This window comes from Plasmodium yoelii, assembly GCF_900002385.2.
Source record: "Plasmodium yoelii strain 17X genome assembly, chromosome: 12".
Lineage (NCBI taxonomy): Eukaryota > Apicomplexa > Aconoidasida > Haemosporida > Plasmodiidae > Plasmodium > Plasmodium yoelii.
The window spans coordinates 439492-458150 of NC_036184.2; the positions used below are offsets into that span (position 1 = coordinate 439492).

Consider the following 18659-nt stretch of genomic DNA (forward strand, 5'->3'; position numbering starts at 1 on the left):
CGTACAATTTTCATTTTGTTAAGGTTTTAGCGTTTAGCCTGTTTATTTATATATTAAATATATTTATTTTATTATTTATTTATCATTATATATAATATATATAATATATTTTATATATTTTTTGCTTTTAAATCATCTTTATTAAACTTAAAATAAGTGAATACATGTGTTGTTATTTATATACATAGTAAAACGCTTAAAATGGTAATATATAGTGCATATATATAAAATATATAGTTCTTTCATATATTTGTATTAACAAGTGTTACATAGTTATATGCCTATATATATAATATATGAATGTATAAAGGGGAAAAATATAATATGTACATTATTTATCAGAAAAGGTAAAATTTATGTAATTTTTCCAAACATTTTTGTGTATATTTAAAAATAATTAATATAAACGTTTTAAGGTTATATATTTTTTATTTTAATTTTATTATAAATTTTTTTTTCTTATACATTCTTACATTATTTTACTTTTTTTTTATGAATAATAGGGCATTAAAAATTTAATAAATTATGCAAATGATATATATTTTTTGAAATATATTTAAAACAGACACATTGCTCTAAATATATTAACACGGGTGGTGTATCAGTTTGTGTGTGTATTCTTACAACTTAATATATATTCGTATTTAACTATTGCTTTGTTTGTAATTAATATAAAAATAGTCGCATTTTCAAGTGTTCTTAAATTGTGAACAATTTTTTATTTATTTATAAAAAAATAAGCAACGAAAAATATATATGTATCATGATTTTTAATGGATGATCGATCAAATTTTTATGCATGTTGGAAAAGATGTTTTATTTGTAGCCCTTTTTTATGTCGTATATGCATGCATATACTTCATATTTAAGCACTATTATACATGTGCTTGTTAAAAAAAAAATAATTTATTTTTTTTTTGATATACATACATATAGGCTAGACATATCGATATGTGTATGTCTGTATGTGCGTGTTAATATATATATACGACGTATTTACTCTTATATATATGTATGTTTGCACTAATCAAATAATTTTTTAAAAATAAAATATTGACAAATTTTTTTTGACTGGTATGCGTACTTTATAATGGAAAGGGGTAGACCTGCCGGAAGGAGAAACAATGATTTGATGAGCACGTGGAGAGAAGGAAATTCGAGAAATGATAGTTCAGATAATCATCAATTTTGGTCAAACATCGAAAATCAATATTTTTCAAATTTTGATAAAAGGATAATAACTACATTTGAAGATCATATAAAATGCACTGATTATATATGTAATAAAATAAAAAATAAAAAAATAAAAAAAGAAATATTTCAAAATATTAAATGTCAAAAAAGCTCGGTTAAAATTAAATTAAATATAAATGATAAAAAAAGTGAAAAAAAAAAAAATGGCGTAGAAAACATTTCACAATATATGTTTCAAAATAATCAATTCCTTAATAATACTCCATTTGGACAGGAAAGTTTAATCAATCAAAATAATAATCAATTTTTAATAGATCCTAAAAATGATATAAGAAATTATAAAACAAATAGAAATCCACTAATTAACGATAAACAATATATCGGAAATGTGGACCATATAAATAATATAGAAAATATGATAAACATAAATCATATGGACAATCGATTTAGAGATTACTCAACAATGTTTCGTAATGAAACATGTTTTATCGATTGTATGCCAATGGCAGGTAATAATTTATTATTAAATACAATGCATAATAATCTAAAAATAGAAAAAAATGAATCAAATTATCCTGATGATATGAATAAAAATACAAATATATCCTCAATAAGCAATACTAACGAAACAAATGATATAAAACAAACTAATTTAAATCATGCTGATTCTTCTGATAATAAAAATATAAATACTCAATTTGGTAGTACAGATACAGATGCTAACATGTTTAATTCTAGCATCGATAATAGTGATAAAAACATTGTCATTAATAATTTAAACACTGATAATTCTAACGATTTAATCCAACATGAACATACAGAAAAAAGTAATAGTCCCAACATTAATGATCAAACAAATGTAAATGAAATTGATAATAGTGAAAATAAAAATCATGACATAAATGTCAATGATTCAAATACTGAAAATAACACCGATGTAACTAATAACAATGAATTGCCAAAATCGAACGATAACGAATGTAGCGGAAACAGTAATGATAATGATAATAATAATGTCGACACTCTCGATAAATCCGAAAATGACGACAATGCGAAAGGAAGCGAAATAAACGATTTGCAAAATGGATCGGAAAAAAATAATACACCGGTTTCCAATCGCTCACAAAATGAAACATTCCTATCTAGTGAAAATAAAAATGATGTCATCGAAAATGTCGTTATGACATCAAATAGTAATGAAGACAACGACAAGAAAAATGACAATGATGTAAGTGATTCTGTTTCTCTAATTAATAAAGAAGATACAACTGATGATTTATCAAATACACATAATTTATCTAATGATCTAAATAATTGTGATCCTTGTAATAATAATATCATAGAATACTCTTCAATTAAAAACGAAGAAAATTTGAATCCTAACAATACCATGTCATATGAAATGAGAAATATGAATAGTGAAGATGTAATGGAAAATATAAATAATACCACAAATGCAAAAGGAATGGATTCATCTTTTATTTCAAACATTGACAATAATGATAACAATTATTTTCCTCCATTTAACAATTCATTTAAACAATTTAATAACAATACATATCCTAATTCTATGAACAATCCTTATGATAATAAAATAAAAACAAATATGAATATCTATCCAATGTCAATGAACAATTTTAATCGAGATATGTATTCCTCTAATGGTATTCAAGCTCCCAATATGTACCCTAATATGTATCAAAATAATAAAAGTGATAAAATTGAGGTAGATAATAATCAAAATGATTCTAGCAAAAAATCTTCTATTGGAAGTATTTCTACTAATACTGCAAACATAAATAATGATTCGCTCAAAATTTTGTATCAATATGGAAATAAAGGAATGGTTAAAATGGATAATATTCCTTTAGGTAATAATAATTTTGGAATAAATGAAGAAAACATGTTATTTATGAATAAAAATATGACCATTTATAATAATGGTATACCTGGGGATATAATTAATGGATCTAATAAATCTTTAGCTTTTAATGATATGATAAATTTTAACAGAGAAATGCAAAATTTAAAAAATAATAATTTTTATCCAAATGGATATTACAATTTTAATGAAATGGGAAATTATCAAAATGCTATGGCATTCGATAAATATAGTAATGATAAATATTTTCAAAAATTAAAAAGTGATAAATCTAAAAATAAAAGAAAAAATGGAACAAAAATGAGAAAACATAATCAAACTGATGAGCAAGAAAATCAATATAATTTTGGACAAGAAAAAACTCACACTAGATTACGAAGTTCTAGAAATGATGGAAAATTTTTTAATCCCTTTTTAAATAAAAAATATGATGGTGTGGGAAGATTACCATATATACATAATACGCCAATTCCTAACGGTTTACATATATCTATATATGTGCCCAAAAATTATGATTTTTCTGAAAACAATGAAAAGCCAAGTATTTATGACAATAAAATTGAACATGTTGAAACAGAAAACAATTGTGATAAAATCACAGATAATCTTGATAATCCCGATGTTAACCCTCTCAATAACACTAATCAAGTTTGTGATACAAAAAAAACATCAGAACAAGAAGACACATACGAAATAGAGACATTGGCAAGATTATTAACGGAAATTACTTTAGGGGATAAGAAATTTTTATCAAACCGACATATAACAATGGAAGACAAAGAAAGGTGTTATAAATGTTTTTTAGACGAATTAAAAAATTATAATACATTGCCAATTATATTAGGTAATATATTACCATACTGGAATAAACAAAAAAATAATAATTTGGTATACAAGATTAAAAACTTAAGAACTAACAATGCAAAACCAAAGTATATTCCAATTCAAAGTGTGAATAAAGTTTTAGCACGAAAAAAAATTAAGAAAAAAAAAATACTCAAAAAAAAAAAAAAAAAAAAAAAAAAAAAAAATAAAAAAAAATGATACGGTCACAGTTTTACATAGTGATTCAAATTTAACTGAACAAAATGCTTTAAAAAATGAGAATGTTTCAAATGCAGACAAAACTAATGAAGAAGTAAGTACTGAGCAAAATATGTCAACTAATAAAACTGAGAATGAAAAGGAGAAAACAATCATAGAAAATGATAATGAAAAAAATCCATCTTCACATATACAAAATAATGAAAATGAAAAAAAAAAAAAAAAAAAAAAAAAAATCATGGAGAAGTTTTTTTCTAATAAATAGTATTAGTAGTAGTAATAATAATGAAACTGATGATAAAAATGATGATAAAAATGATGATAAAAATGACGATAAAAATGATGATAAAAATGATGATAAAAATGATGATAAAAATGATGATAAAAATGACGATAAAAATGATGAAAAGCCACAATCAGAAGAAGGAAAAGAACTGATTGCAAACGAAAGTAACAAAAAAACATGTTCTAATGATGAAAAAAATAATATAGTAGATGCAAATGAAAGCAGTACAATTAATGAAAAAAAAGAAAAAATAATAAATTTAAAAAAGTCAAATCTTAAAAAAAAAGCAAAAAATAAACTTCGCCATTTGGGAACGTGTGGAAAATTCGGATCATTTAATTTTTTAAAAAAATATAAATTTAGCATACCAAAGAATAGTACTGTTCCATTTAATAGCTCTATATTTTCTCTTCAAAAAAATCAACATATGTCAAATGTTTATTTTGAGTTTATATTGACAAATATTAATTTAGATAAATATAAACGCAATATATTAAATGTAAATTATAATCATAATAATTCTATTAATAAAAAAAATAAAATACATTGTATCAAATTGTCCAAGCTACGAAACACTAATGCTAACATTTCAACCAATAGTAAAAGTAAAAAAAATATAAATCAAACTTTGCAAGATAAAAAAGAAAATAATGAATATACAACTACAAAAAAAAATGAAAACACAATAAATAGTAGCAATTATTTAGATGGAATAGTAAATACAACTAGCGATAGTTTCTTTGGCGATTCTATTTTATTTACATCAAGTAAAATAAAGCAAGACGAATGCACAGATTCTGTAGAACAATCAAATAACATTATTAATTCAGAAAATAATACTGAAAAAAAAAATATTGAAAATGAGACAAATACAGTTAATGGAACTAGAGAAGTTGATGTATTTTTAAAAAATAACAATAACAAACATAGTACATATATTAAAAATATAAATGAAGAAATATGTGTTTTATTTTCAAGATATATGCATAATATTAAACAACAAAAAAAAATTATTGTAAAATTATTAGATAATATAAAAAATGAAAAGAAAAAACCATATAAATATTGGTATTCAATAGAAGATAAAATGATTAATTTTTATATAAACGAATATTTAAAAAATAAATTAAACACTAAACATACATATACATTATCAAAACAAATTGTCGATTTATTAAAATTAAGATTAACTATTAATCATAGTTCTCAATTACCTAATAGTTGGACTGAAAAAGCTTTATGCAATATTTGCAGCTTAGGTGAAGATTGGGATGATAATCCGATTGTTTTTTGTGATTGTTGTTATACACCTATGCATTCTTTTTGTACTGGATTCAGAAATGTTAAAAATCAAAATATAATAAAAAGAAATCCAAATATGTCTGATAAAGGAGATTCACAAAATTGTGATAATGAAAAAGAAGAAAGTTCGAAATATAAAAATAATAATTATAAATATGGGACCCAAAATAATGCATATAATAATACTAACGGAGTTAATGAAAAAAATGAGTATTATCAACAATATAATAAAGAAGGACAAATTGCAAAAAATTATTTTAATAATAATGAAAAAAATAATTACATGCATAGTGATATAAATAAAGATGGAAATAAGTATACACATGATAACAATAATTGCTCTGGAAAACATGGTATTGATAAAAAAAAAAACAAAATTAATTTAAATGTTATAAATTATTTAATGGAAGATAATTTTATTAAACTAAACTCTCCAAATAGTATGTTCAGTTCAATTGTAAGTAATAATAATGACGAAAAAAATGATAATGAAAAAATAGATAGTGAAAAAGAAGATAACCAAATAAATTATACTATATTGGATACTCAATTGAAAAATAATGAAAATATGAATGTAAAAAATGAGCACGAAAATAAAGAAGATGAATGTTATTATAAATGTGGGTTAAGTGATACAAATAATGATAATAATACTGGCCAAACTGATGAAAAAAAAGAATCTTATTTAGATACTTCGATATTTACAGATGATAAGGAAGAAAGAAAAGTTGAAAATGAAGAATCGAATCAAATAAAAATGGAAAATCCAATTATCGAACAAAACATAGATCAACCAATAGATCAACAAAACAATAAAAAAATAAAACAAGAAACAAATAAAATTTCTACTGATGTGGCAAAAACTAATACTGGATATCCATCAAATACAGAAGAAGAACAATGGATATGCCCACTTTGTTCTTATTTAAGAAATCAGATATTATATATTGAAGATTCGGTTGCATTTAAAATTATTAGGCATTTAAGTGGACCTCAAAAAAAAAAAGATATTGATTTATTAATTAAATCATGCAATGAATATACTAATGAAAATAATAATAACACTCAGGAATCTGGTGATACTGCTAATAATGAACAAAATAATAATAAAAATGAAGTTGATGATAAAAAAAAAAAGGAAACATTTTCTTATACACCACCAGAAGAAATAATTTTTCAAAGCAACTCTCAAATGGATGCATATAAATATAAATCGGTTATGCTTTTATTTGACATTGAGTATGATATAAATTATTATAAGTTAAAATATCAAATAGAAATAAAGGATAGTCATGATTTCTTTGAAAAAATTGTTCTTAAAAATCCGAATATATATAAATATAAAAATATTTTTAATACTATTATGGTTAGTAAAATTGATAAAGATAATAATTATACAAAATTTTTAAATGAAAATATTAAAATGTTTAGACAAGAATCTGTTTATATTAATCCAAATTTTGAAGATAGTGATTCTGATGATACAGAATATGAAAAAAAAAAAAAAAAAAGGGGTCGAAAACCTCTATTAAATAAAAATGAATATTCTAATAATAAACTATATCATGATAAAGTTTCAAACAAATGTATAAATAAAAAAAATAAAATACGATCAAAGCAAAATAATATAGTTAATAAGCCCCCATATAATAAAAATAATAACGTCACTTTAGATGCTAATGGCAATGTAATAGTTAGAAAAAGAGGAAGACCACTTGGAAGCACTAAATTAAACAAAATGAAATTGCTTGCTCTTAAAAATAAAAATATTACAAAATCTGAAATTACTACAAATGAGAATCATGAATATACAATTCAGGAAAATCAGGATGATTCTATTACTACTGGTCAAAATTTATATACTTCGGATCTACCAAACAGTCAGGTAAATACCTTTTCTTCAAATTTGAATGAATTAGACAATATTAATAATAAATCAAATCAAAATGATAAAAAAAATAATGATGACTCAGATGGCTCTCCATGTGACATTAATAATGAAGAAGAAACAATTAAAATGGATTTTGAGCTAAAAAAGGAAAATCAAAGTTTAGATATTTCTTCCAATAAAAATAATATTGAATTTGGCCATTCCACTATTTTTCCAAATGTTAATAATAATACAAATGAAACTAATATATATTTGGGATTGGAAGAAAATGGAACATTACTAAAATATAATTATAGTAAAAATTTTTCATTTATTTTTAAAATTCCAACATGTTGTATCTGTGAATTTGGTTCATTTTATCAAGGAGGAGGACCAATAAAAAGAACAAAAAAAAAAAATCAATGGTGCCATATTCGATGTGCATCAATTAGTAATTGTATAATAGAAGACAAAATTGAAATTTGTAATAGAGAAAGAAATAAATATAAATGTTCATTATGTTTACGCACTAATAATATAGGTATAATAAAATGTAATGTTGCTGATTGCTATAAATATTATCATATATCATGTGCAACTTCTTCTAATAAATATTTAATAGAATTAAATGAAAATAATAAATTAGTTTTATTTTGTTCAAATCATTCTCAAAAAAAAGCGCCAACAGAAATATTAAGAAAATATCAAATTTTAAGAGAAAAAGAATATGCCAAAAATAAATTAGAAGATAAAATAAATGTTGGAAAAATGTTTGATGCATATACATTACAAAATTATTTAAAAATAAGTGACATGAAATTATTTAATCTTTTATCATTATCTTCTTTATCTATATTCAAAGATTCTGTTTATTTCAATTATGATCAATATAATCAAACTATGAAAAATTATTACAATAATAATAATTATAATCCAAATGAAGATTTTACAGATCTTTATCAAAATTTTGATCAATATTTATTAGGCGAAGGAAAAGGCATTTTTGACAATTCAGGATTAACTAAATCTTGTATGAAAAAATCACTAATTAAAGAAAACGATGATTTAAATTCTGAAGCTAAAAATGAAAAGGATCAGATAGATGTGAGTGATAATGGAACTAAACAAAATTCTATTAATGAAGAAACTGCACAAGATGCAGAACGTGAATATGTTGATAAAATTAGAGAACTTGATAATATTAAGGAAGAAAATGATAAAGCAGAAAATCTTTCCCATGTAAACAAAAGTGAAGCGGACCAAACTGAACAAAAAGAAAATAATAAAAATAGCTATGATGGTGAAAATATGCTTTTGGAATTAGAAGAAACAAATAAAGTAGAAAATATGCCCATAGATATATTCGATATAGAAAATATCAATAAAATAAGTACTAGAAAATGTAATAATATTATAAGTATAAGTAGTTTTAAAAATATATATAATGAAAATTTATTAGATGAAGATTCCTTATTAAAATTAATAATATACGATTTTTTAAACCTTCAAAAAGATATACAAGAATTTAATAGTAACATATTAAGTGATAAATATAAAAGATTAAAAAATTTTGAGACTATATTATTATTGTATCCGCATTTTAATGATTATCAATTGAAAAAATTATCTGAATTAATATTAGAAAAATATAATTCAAATATTTTAAACATAAAAACAGATGATTCATTTTTTGCATTTTTTAATAAATTTCTTTCATTGTTGAATAGCAAAAATCTGATGATATGCAGTGTTTGTTTATCAAAAGCAATTTATACTGAAACTCGAAAAGATGCAAAAAAATTGGAAACTGAGGAAAGTCAAAGTTCCATAAATACTTCTAATATTGATAGCCCAAATAATTCCATTAAAACTACACTAAATGAAACAAGTCAACTAAAACGAAAATTAAGAGGTACTTCTACCAATATAAATGATAGTTTTGAAAATAAAAAAGAAAGAAGATTAGGATCATTAAGTGTTTTAAAAAAATGCTCACAATGTAATGTATTTATATGCTACTTTTGTTGTCATAGAATGAATATAGACATGATTAAAAATTATATAAATAATGATATAAAAATGAAATCAATTGAAATTGCAGAAAATATTAAAAATAAAGATGCAGTTCCTCGCCCACATGTACGCACAAATAAAGTTGGAAGACCATGTAAAAATCCTCTTAAACTACTTGCAGCAGCAGCAGCAGAAAATTCTTCTATAACTTCCTTAGCCCCCAATGCAAATATTCCAACAACTTCTGAATCAGCCACAAATTCCAAATTAGAAAATAACGAAAATTGTCAAAATCAATCAAATGTTTTGAAAAATGATTCAAATAATCTTAATACTCCAATCAATGAACCTTCAAAAGATAATCCGAATTGTGATGTAAATGAAAGTAAAGAAGTAACAGTTCAACAAAAGGAACAACAAAATAATGATAGTCAAGGTATTAATAATGGTATAAACACCAATTTAGATGCAGAAAAAAATACAGTAATTGTGAAAAAAAATAAACCTGGAAGAAAAAGAATCGATCCTAATAATAAGAATATCATGTTGAAAAACACTATTCCCAAGAGTAATGAAGATGAAGAAGAATTTATATGCCCAAGATGTGAATATTTTAAAATAAAGAAAAAAATTGTTTTTTGTTCTTATTGTCCAAGATTAGATGGATTTTTAAACTGTTTTGAAGATAAAGTAAAAAAAGAATTATTATTTGTTCATCCTAAATGTTTAGAATATGTTAATACTGCTTATTCAAAAAAAAATAATATTAATGAAACCAAAGCAGGAGTTTTAAAAAAAGTATGCAGCTATTGTAGAATAAAACATGGTATAGTTATTACATGTAGTAATACAGATTGTGATGCTTCCTTTCATATATCTTGTGGTATATTATTAGGATGCAAAATGGACAATTTTTTTGGAAGAGTCGATATATATAATCCTAAAAAAGCTTATTGTTTTAAACATACTTTTCAAAGCTGTAAAAAAAATACATTAACTAATTTTATTAATACAAATAAATTATTTTATTTTGAAAATTTTTTATATTTCCCATTCAATCATTTATATAATTTCTTATTGGGTACATATATTTTTAATTATTTAAATAAAAAATGCATAAATCATTTATTGAAGCCTATCAAAATATCTGACCCACCATCTATAAATGCAATATTTGAAAAAACACAATTTAATATTATGAAAAAGAATATGATGATACCATTTAATGATTACAGAAAAGCAAATAAAGACAAAATGGGTCTTAATAGCGAATTCGATTCCTCACAACCCAATGCAAATATATACAGTAATGATATTGTTAACAATTCCAATATGTCTCAAAAAATGTTAAAATCAATGGGTTATAAAAATGAAATAAACTCTGCATTATCTCCATCAATGAACTCATTAATGAATATGCATCCTGACTATATGTCAGCAAATAATTATAATTTATTAGATCCTATGAATAAACTAAAGGAAAATGGATTAGTCTCAGATAAAAGAAATATAATGAATATGCCACCAGAATATTATAAAAATGGCTATTTAATGCAGAATGCACATAATAATAAACAAGCTAAAAATAGTCATGGATTTATTGACGATGAAATAACTGGAAATACAATTCCCACATCAGAACAAAATGATACTAATGAAATGAAACAATTTCCAAATTATGGTTTTAATCCTAGATCTATTGATAATAATAACCTTATGTATTATAATAAAAAAATAGAAGGTAATTCTACTATGCTTCCATTTTTTAACAATAATATGGATCCATTAAATCAGCAAAACCTTTATAACTATTATGGTCATAAATATGAATCAAATATAGATAAAAATAATATTTTGAATAAAAAAGGAAATAAAAATAATGGCATTAGAAGGAAAAGAAGAAGAAGAATGAATCAAGATAGTGCAAATCCATACAAAAAAATTAATACAAAAGTTATGAACACATTAGAAAATAATAATGATACAGAAGCTCCTGTACAAGTAAAAAAAAGAGGTCGCGGTAGAAAAAATAAAAATCTCAATATTGATAGCACTAATTTAGATAGTATAAACCCTTATAAGCAATCTTATGATGATCCAAAATCATATTTAAATCATGATTTTATAGACCCAACTAAAAATTATAGTAAATATACTAAAGAATTCGATACAGATTTAATAAAAGATGAAAAAAAATATACACAAAAAAATGAAAACGATATTAATGATGGTCAAATATATTGCCCAGTATGTAAATTTGTTTATGAAGAATTAAGTGATGGTTCACCAGCTGATGGATTAAATTGGATTGGATGTGATAAATGTGAAAGATGGTATCATTGGATATGTTGTAAATATTCTATTGACAATCCTCCAGATATGGAAAATGATTGGTATTGTAGTATGTGCTTAAACAGCTAATACCATGTTCATTATTATATTTTATTTTGTTACCTATATATTATTATCTTTACTTTATCAATTTTTTTGTTTATCCCTTATTGATTACTACTAATGGAAATATATTAAATGTACTAATTTTTAAAAAAACACTCTGACTATTTTGAGTTATATATACACGAATATATGCATGTAGTGCATACTTATTCATCCATACAGATATACTAAATATTTATATGTGTCATTATTAAAAAAGTGTTATATTAATATCTTGAATTCTGTATTCGTATATTAGCAATTTTCTACATTTGCCTATTCATTACTCATTATTTCTAATTTTTTTTAATAAATAATATGACAATTTTTTTTCTGTTTATGCAAAATTTAATTTTATTTTGTTAATATATTTGATTTAAATTTTTATATAATATACTATTGCATATGACCACTAAGCCAAATATTTGTGTTCTTTCAATATTATGTTATTTTAAAAATTTAAAAAAATTTTAAGAATTCTATGTTTTGTAAAAAATAAATCGTTTCGCATTTAAATAAAAATAAAGTAAGAATGAAATATATCATAGTTTAAAAAAATAGCATATAAAAAAGTGACAAAAAAAGAAAGAGGTATATTTAAAGCTTACATTATTTTATCGGTTTCAGCTGACATGAGACACAAGAGTCGATGTGTCAGCTAGTACGAATTAAAGAAAATTTTTCTTGCCTGTTCATATGTAAATTCATTGAGGATATAATCCTTTAATGACATCGATACATCACTAAGTTTTTGGTTGAAGCGCTTGGTATTAGAATATTTATCAAATGCACTTGATTCTAAAAAGGTTTCTATAGTTTTATATTTCTTAATAATTTCATAAGCTTTTATTGGACCAATACCTGGTATTTTTGCACTATAATCGCAACCTGATAAAATACAAAAATCTATAAACTGTTCATAATTTATATCCAATTCATTTAAAATTTCATCTTTATTAATTATATGTCTTTTTTTTTTGTTAGTTATAAATCTGATTAAATTTGGGGCTCCGAATGCTAATGCATCTGTATCATCAGATACAACGATATCCTTTTCATGAGAACATTGGATTGCACACTCTTTTTCTGCATCATTTTTTGTTATAAAAATAGGGATTTTTTCTAATAACAGATAGTTATATATATCATTAGCGGTTTGGGAATTTATTTTTATAAATATATTTTTTTTAAATAAATCATGAGTACCATCTTCATCAACAATTATCTCGACCTTTTCTTTTTTTCCAGTTTTTTTTTCACATATTTTATTTGGGCTTCCTTTTTTATCACCAAATGGGGTAATTATATTTGTGATTTTTTTTGAACTCCCACTGAGAATATTCCCAATGCTACTATTACTTGTATCGCTTAATCCATCAGAAGAACTCAGTATATTTTTATGAGCATCTACGTTTAGTATATCGAACAATTTTTTTTTTTTTCGTATTGTATCTCTTTCTTTCCATACATGTCTTTTACATTTGTAGTCGATAGGTTGTAGTTCACATCTAGCCCCAATATCTTCAATTATATAAAGAGTATTTATTTTTAATGATTTAAAATATTCATGTTGATTTTTTAATAATTCTATACTTTTTTTAATAATATATTGCCTTATTAATATATATGTACCTAATTCATTACCTTTATACTTAATATCCCTGTTTTTGTCATTTAATATGTGTTTCCAAGCAACATACATAAATTTGTAAATAAAAAATGTACCATCAATTATAAACTTCTTTCCTTCAAAACTTTTTATGTCATCGATTTTTTTAATGGTACTAGGAATTTTTTTATGTATAAATGATATAAACCCTTTAATGGTCATAATATTCTATATCACTTATATAAAATCTGAATGAAGCAGAAAAACAAGAAGCAAAAAACACTATTTATGTTTAATATGGCTAATTATATATAAATTAAGGTCCTATAATATATCATGATATGATACATTATATACACTACATTAATATACATATGTCTGACACATACCTATTTGGGTAAATAATGGGGAACACATTATATTTCTTAAATTGTAATAACCTTACAAATGTTTTATATTTTTTTTTTTAAATTAAAAAAAATTCATAATTTAATCCGTTCTTTCAACAATTTTAAATCATCTTGATATATATTTATTTTATTCATTCATTGTGGTTACTTTATATGTATATATTTTATACTTATTGTTTTTTCTTTTTTTTCTTCTATATGAATAATACTTATTAGGAATGTATACACTATACGAAGACAAAAATATCATATAATATAATCCATAATACAAGCTTTCATAATAATATAAGTCATTTGGATTAAAAGTGTAACAGCTTAAAACATTAATGCAAAATATAGAGCGTATACACAAAAAAAGAAAATTATATATATAATATTTTTTTTTTTTTTCATTCTTTCTCCTTATAAATATATGTATATATTTATTTATAAGTGTAATTGCATATATCTTTGTTTTAAAAAATAAAGTAAAAAATCACAATTCTAATATATCGTTTTTTTATAATAATAGTTTATGAGAAAAAAAAAATATATAACCGATCCATTTATATATCTCCATACCAATTTTCTAATTGTGTAATTGACTTATAAATTATTCAAAAAAAAGGAAAAAATATAAAATATATATGTGTATATAATTATTTTTTCAAATATATACTTTTCAATGATAATAACAGACTTTATTATATTATTTGTATTATTATAGTGCATGTAAATAACCTCATTTATTCATTCTCTCTATGATATTCACCATGTTTTGAATATATTAATATATTTGGTTATCCGTTTGTGAATTCCCTAGTAAATGTACCTATATATATATGTGTGTGTGTGTGCTTATAAATTAAAAAAGGAAAAAATGGTATATGGAATAATAATTCATTCTTCTGAGTCAGAACAGCTTTATTTTAGTACTTATTACAACTTAGTTAATAATGATATAAATCAAAATTCTAGACAGCAAGTAAGAAGCACAAAAAATTTGTATTTGCATATTTCAAAACAAATGACCCAATAAATGAATAACAATAATGTGAAAATGTTTTACCTTAATATTGTATATGAAATTTTATTAAATAGATAATTATTAAAAAGGTTATTGAAGAAATAAATTATTATAAAGAAGATAAAGAAAATAATGAAAATATTAATAAAAAAAATAAAGATAAATATTTAGATATATTTGGTGTTTTTATCCCAAGGTACTCAAAATATTATAGCATACATATTTAAGCGTATCTTTATTCATGTTTATAATTTTTTTGTATATCTATTTAGCTCAATAAAATTATTTATACAAAAATGTTATCATTCTAATAGGACATCCAATGATGAATTTAAAATAGACAATGAAGGATTTTTCAAAATAGAAAATATTTCCCTTTTTAAAAACAAAATAAATATAATGTGGAAAGTTTTAAATAAGTATGTTAAATCAATTTAAAATGTACATTTTATTTATATTAAATATGTATATAATAATTTACTTTATCTCTTAACTTCCCCTACTTTTATTAGGGTTTGCTATACCCTGATGTTTTTCCCACATGAAAATATTCACATGGTTAATAACAAAAATAAATATATCTGCCTATATAATAATATAAAAAAAAACAACACATGTGCTATAAATAAATCATATGTATATGAGTAATGAACATTTTTTTTGCTTTCGAAAACATTAATAGGCTGACAATTTCCTAAATACATTAATATATGTTTTAATGGATAATTACGAACATTTTGGAAAATCCAACAAAAATAATATGGTTATATAATTTATCGATATATACATTGCACAAGATATTATTCAAATACTTTTTAATAATTTTTTTTAATGATTTTTATGTATCAAATCATATGGCAACATTTCTGTTACAACAGTTCCTAAAAAGATGTAACATCATCTCATATTCATATAAAATTCATTTTCAACTTTTGACTTTTTTATAGAACAAGTTTAACCCTGATACAGTACTAGCTATACTCTACTTTTTTCTTCCAAGTTAATAAAATTATGATAACTATATGTTAAATTTAACATTTATTATTTATCAGTTGCGTTTAATATATACACGCATACATATTTCATTGCTTATCATATATGTTCATACATATGATTAACTATTCCTCATATTCACAGAAGGACAATTTATGATTTTAACGCCTGACTATGTTCAAATTTTAAGTAACAAAGTTAAAGAATTTCTAGGTGAAAAATCAAACCCAAAACAAGAATGATGATTTTTTAAAAAAAAATAAGCTAATTATATTTTATCGTCTTAGTAATACTTAATATGATTAATAAAAATTCTCTGAAATATACAAATAAATTATGTATCTGCATTTTTTGCATCCATTTTTATGAATATTTTTCTCATTAGCTTTATTGTTTGGCTCATAAATTTTCGTTTTTTTTTCAGTACATCATATACCATTATTTTTATATTGCTTTTAAAATAAGTGCGTAAATTGTTTAAAGTTTGTAGAAAAAAAATACAAGTATATATTTATATATATATACGCATGTACCTATATATATGTATTAACAAAAAAATTCACAATTATATAAAATAAATATATTGCTTCATTTTCCTCGCTGCTTACAATGAGCATAATAGTATAGATATATCCATTATTTTAGCCCAATGTTATATTTCATTAAATTTGTTAAAAAAAATTTATTCATTATTTTTTTTTTTTTTACCTTTTTATGCACTAATCAATATGTATGCGTCTTTGCACATATAAATAAATATATGCACATGCGCATATTTATGCAGTTACGTATGTTTACGTACCTACATATACACAATAAAGAGTATTTTTACAAATATAGTCCCTCTGGTATGTTTCCCTTTTTCTGATACAAAGCTTTATCTCTTGCCTTACGTAAATCGAGTTGAGTTATTTTCATTCTTCTTTCTCGAAGAGCTAATAAACCTGCTTCAGTACATATAGCTTTGATATCGGCACCGGATAATTCATCTTTTGACATTACAAATTCTTCTAGATCAACATCAGGAGACATTGTCATTTTACTAGTATGTATTTGGAAAATTCTTCTCTTAGTTTTAGTATCTGGATTTGGCAATTGAATTTTTCTATCTATTCTACCTGGCCTAATTAAAGCAGGATCTAAAGAATCGATTCTATTAGTAGCCATAATAACTTTAACATCACCTCGTGAATCAAATCCATCTAATTGATTTAATAATTCTAACATAGTTCTTTGAATTTCTCTTTCTCCACCACTCGTTGCTTCGTATCTTTTTGTACCAACTGCATCAATTTCATCAATAAAAACAATAGAAGGTGCATGATCTTCAGCAACCTTAAACATTTCTCTAACTAATTTGGGACCATCTCCTAAATATTTTTGTATTAATTCAGAACCTACAACTCTTAAGAATGTAGCAGATGTTTCATTTGCTACAGCTTTTGCTAATAATGTTTTTCCAGTACCAGGTGGCCCATATAAAATTACACCTTTGGGGGGTTTAATACCAATATCTTCATATAATTCAGGATGAGTTAAGGGTAATTCTACTGCTTCTTTTATTTCTTGTATTTGTGATTCTAATCCACCAATATCAGCATATGATTCTAGTGGAGCCTTTTCAACTTTCATAACAGATACTAACGGATCAACTTCATCTAATAGTATACCTACAACACTATTAGTTTTATTATTTAATAAAACTGAACACCCAGGTTCTAATAAATCTTTATCGACAAACGATAATATATTTACATAATATTCTGGACCTACTGAAGTAGCTATAATTCCATGATTTTCATCAATCAATTCTTCTAATGTTCCAACACTCATAGGTGAACCTCTTAAATCGTCAATTTTTAATTTTCCATAATTTTTATCATCAGTTGTTTTTATCTGTTCTTGATTTGTTATAAATTCTTCTTCTAATAATAAATAATCTTTTATCCTTTCTAATTTTAATAATTTTAATCGACATTTTGTATTAGGAGTGACAGTAGGCAGTTTGGAATGTCCAGTGGCTCCCTTTTTCTTTTTTTTTCTTTTTCCTATATGTGATGGAGGTGAGCTTTCTAGCTTTTTTTTTTCCTTATCTTTTCCTTTGTCTTTATCATCCTTTTTTCCTGCGAAATAAAAATAAGTAGTAAGTATAAATTAATGCAAATAATTAATGGAATAGATATAATGAAAATGAAAGGTTGCAAGTGATCATTTTTTCTTATATAAGTATGTATATATATATATATGTATACAAAGAAGCGTATCAACGCCATATCATTATTTATATCTTTATTAGCGCAATTATTTCCCCAATTATGTCCCCTTTTCTTTGAGGATTTTCTCATTAAACAAAACTTTGTAATAATTCCAAAAAATATGCACAGGAATATATACATACATTTCATGTAGTATATATCCTCATTGATACTTCGTTACATTTATGTATTGCAAATAAACCGCTTCAATCATAGATTACATTTTTTCTTGATATATACATATTTTAGAAAAAAATAGTTTTATCTACCTAAAAATCCATAGGGATTATTATTCATACCACCTTGTGCATTCCCCATAACTATACCATATGTTTATAAGCATGCGCAAATATGTACAC

General features: G+C 23.3%; 4 protein-coding genes across 4 annotated transcripts; 2 read left to right on the forward strand and 2 right to left on the reverse strand.

Moving 5' to 3' along the window:
* Nucleotides 1–1090: 1090 nt before the first annotated feature.
* Nucleotides 1091–12012, forward strand: PY17X_1209500 (zinc finger protein, putative; the record flags this gene model as incomplete). The annotated part of the gene is given in 3 exon segments (XM_034637623.1): nucleotides 1091–4090; nucleotides 4104–4337; nucleotides 4351–12012. The coding sequence occupies 3 exon segments, from the start codon at nucleotides 1091–1093 to the stop codon at nucleotides 12010–12012; spliced, it is 10896 nt and encodes a 3631-aa protein (XP_034493569.1).
* Nucleotides 12013–12685: 673 nt separating this feature from the next.
* On the reverse strand, nucleotides 12686–13858 carry PY17X_1209600 (structure-specific endonuclease; the record flags this gene model as incomplete). The annotated part of the gene is made up of 1 exon (XM_721686.1): nucleotides 12686–13858. The coding sequence occupies one exon, from the start codon at nucleotides 13856–13858 to the stop codon at nucleotides 12686–12688; it is 1173 nt and encodes a 390-aa protein (XP_726779.1).
* Nucleotides 13859–14905: 1047 nt separating this feature from the next.
* Nucleotides 14906–16287, forward strand: PY17X_1209700 (AP-5 complex subunit sigma-1, putative; the record flags this gene model as incomplete). The annotated part of the gene is made up of 7 exons (XM_022956720.1): nucleotides 14906–15010; nucleotides 15127–15248; nucleotides 15367–15471; nucleotides 15565–15610; nucleotides 15735–15815; nucleotides 16000–16051; nucleotides 16190–16287. 7 exons carry the CDS (start codon nucleotides 14906–14908, stop codon nucleotides 16285–16287), a joined length of 609 nt encoding a protein of 202 aa, XP_022812581.1.
* A 586-nt stretch (nucleotides 16288–16873) lies between these two features.
* PY17X_1209800 (26S proteasome subunit 4 protein) lies at nucleotides 16874–18618 on the reverse strand (the record flags this gene model as incomplete). The annotated part of the gene is made up of 2 exons (XM_721689.1): nucleotides 16874–18168; nucleotides 18570–18618. The coding sequence occupies 2 exons, from the start codon at nucleotides 18616–18618 to the stop codon at nucleotides 16874–16876; spliced, it is 1344 nt and encodes a 447-aa protein (XP_726782.1).
* Nucleotides 18619–18659: the final 41 nt, after the last annotated feature.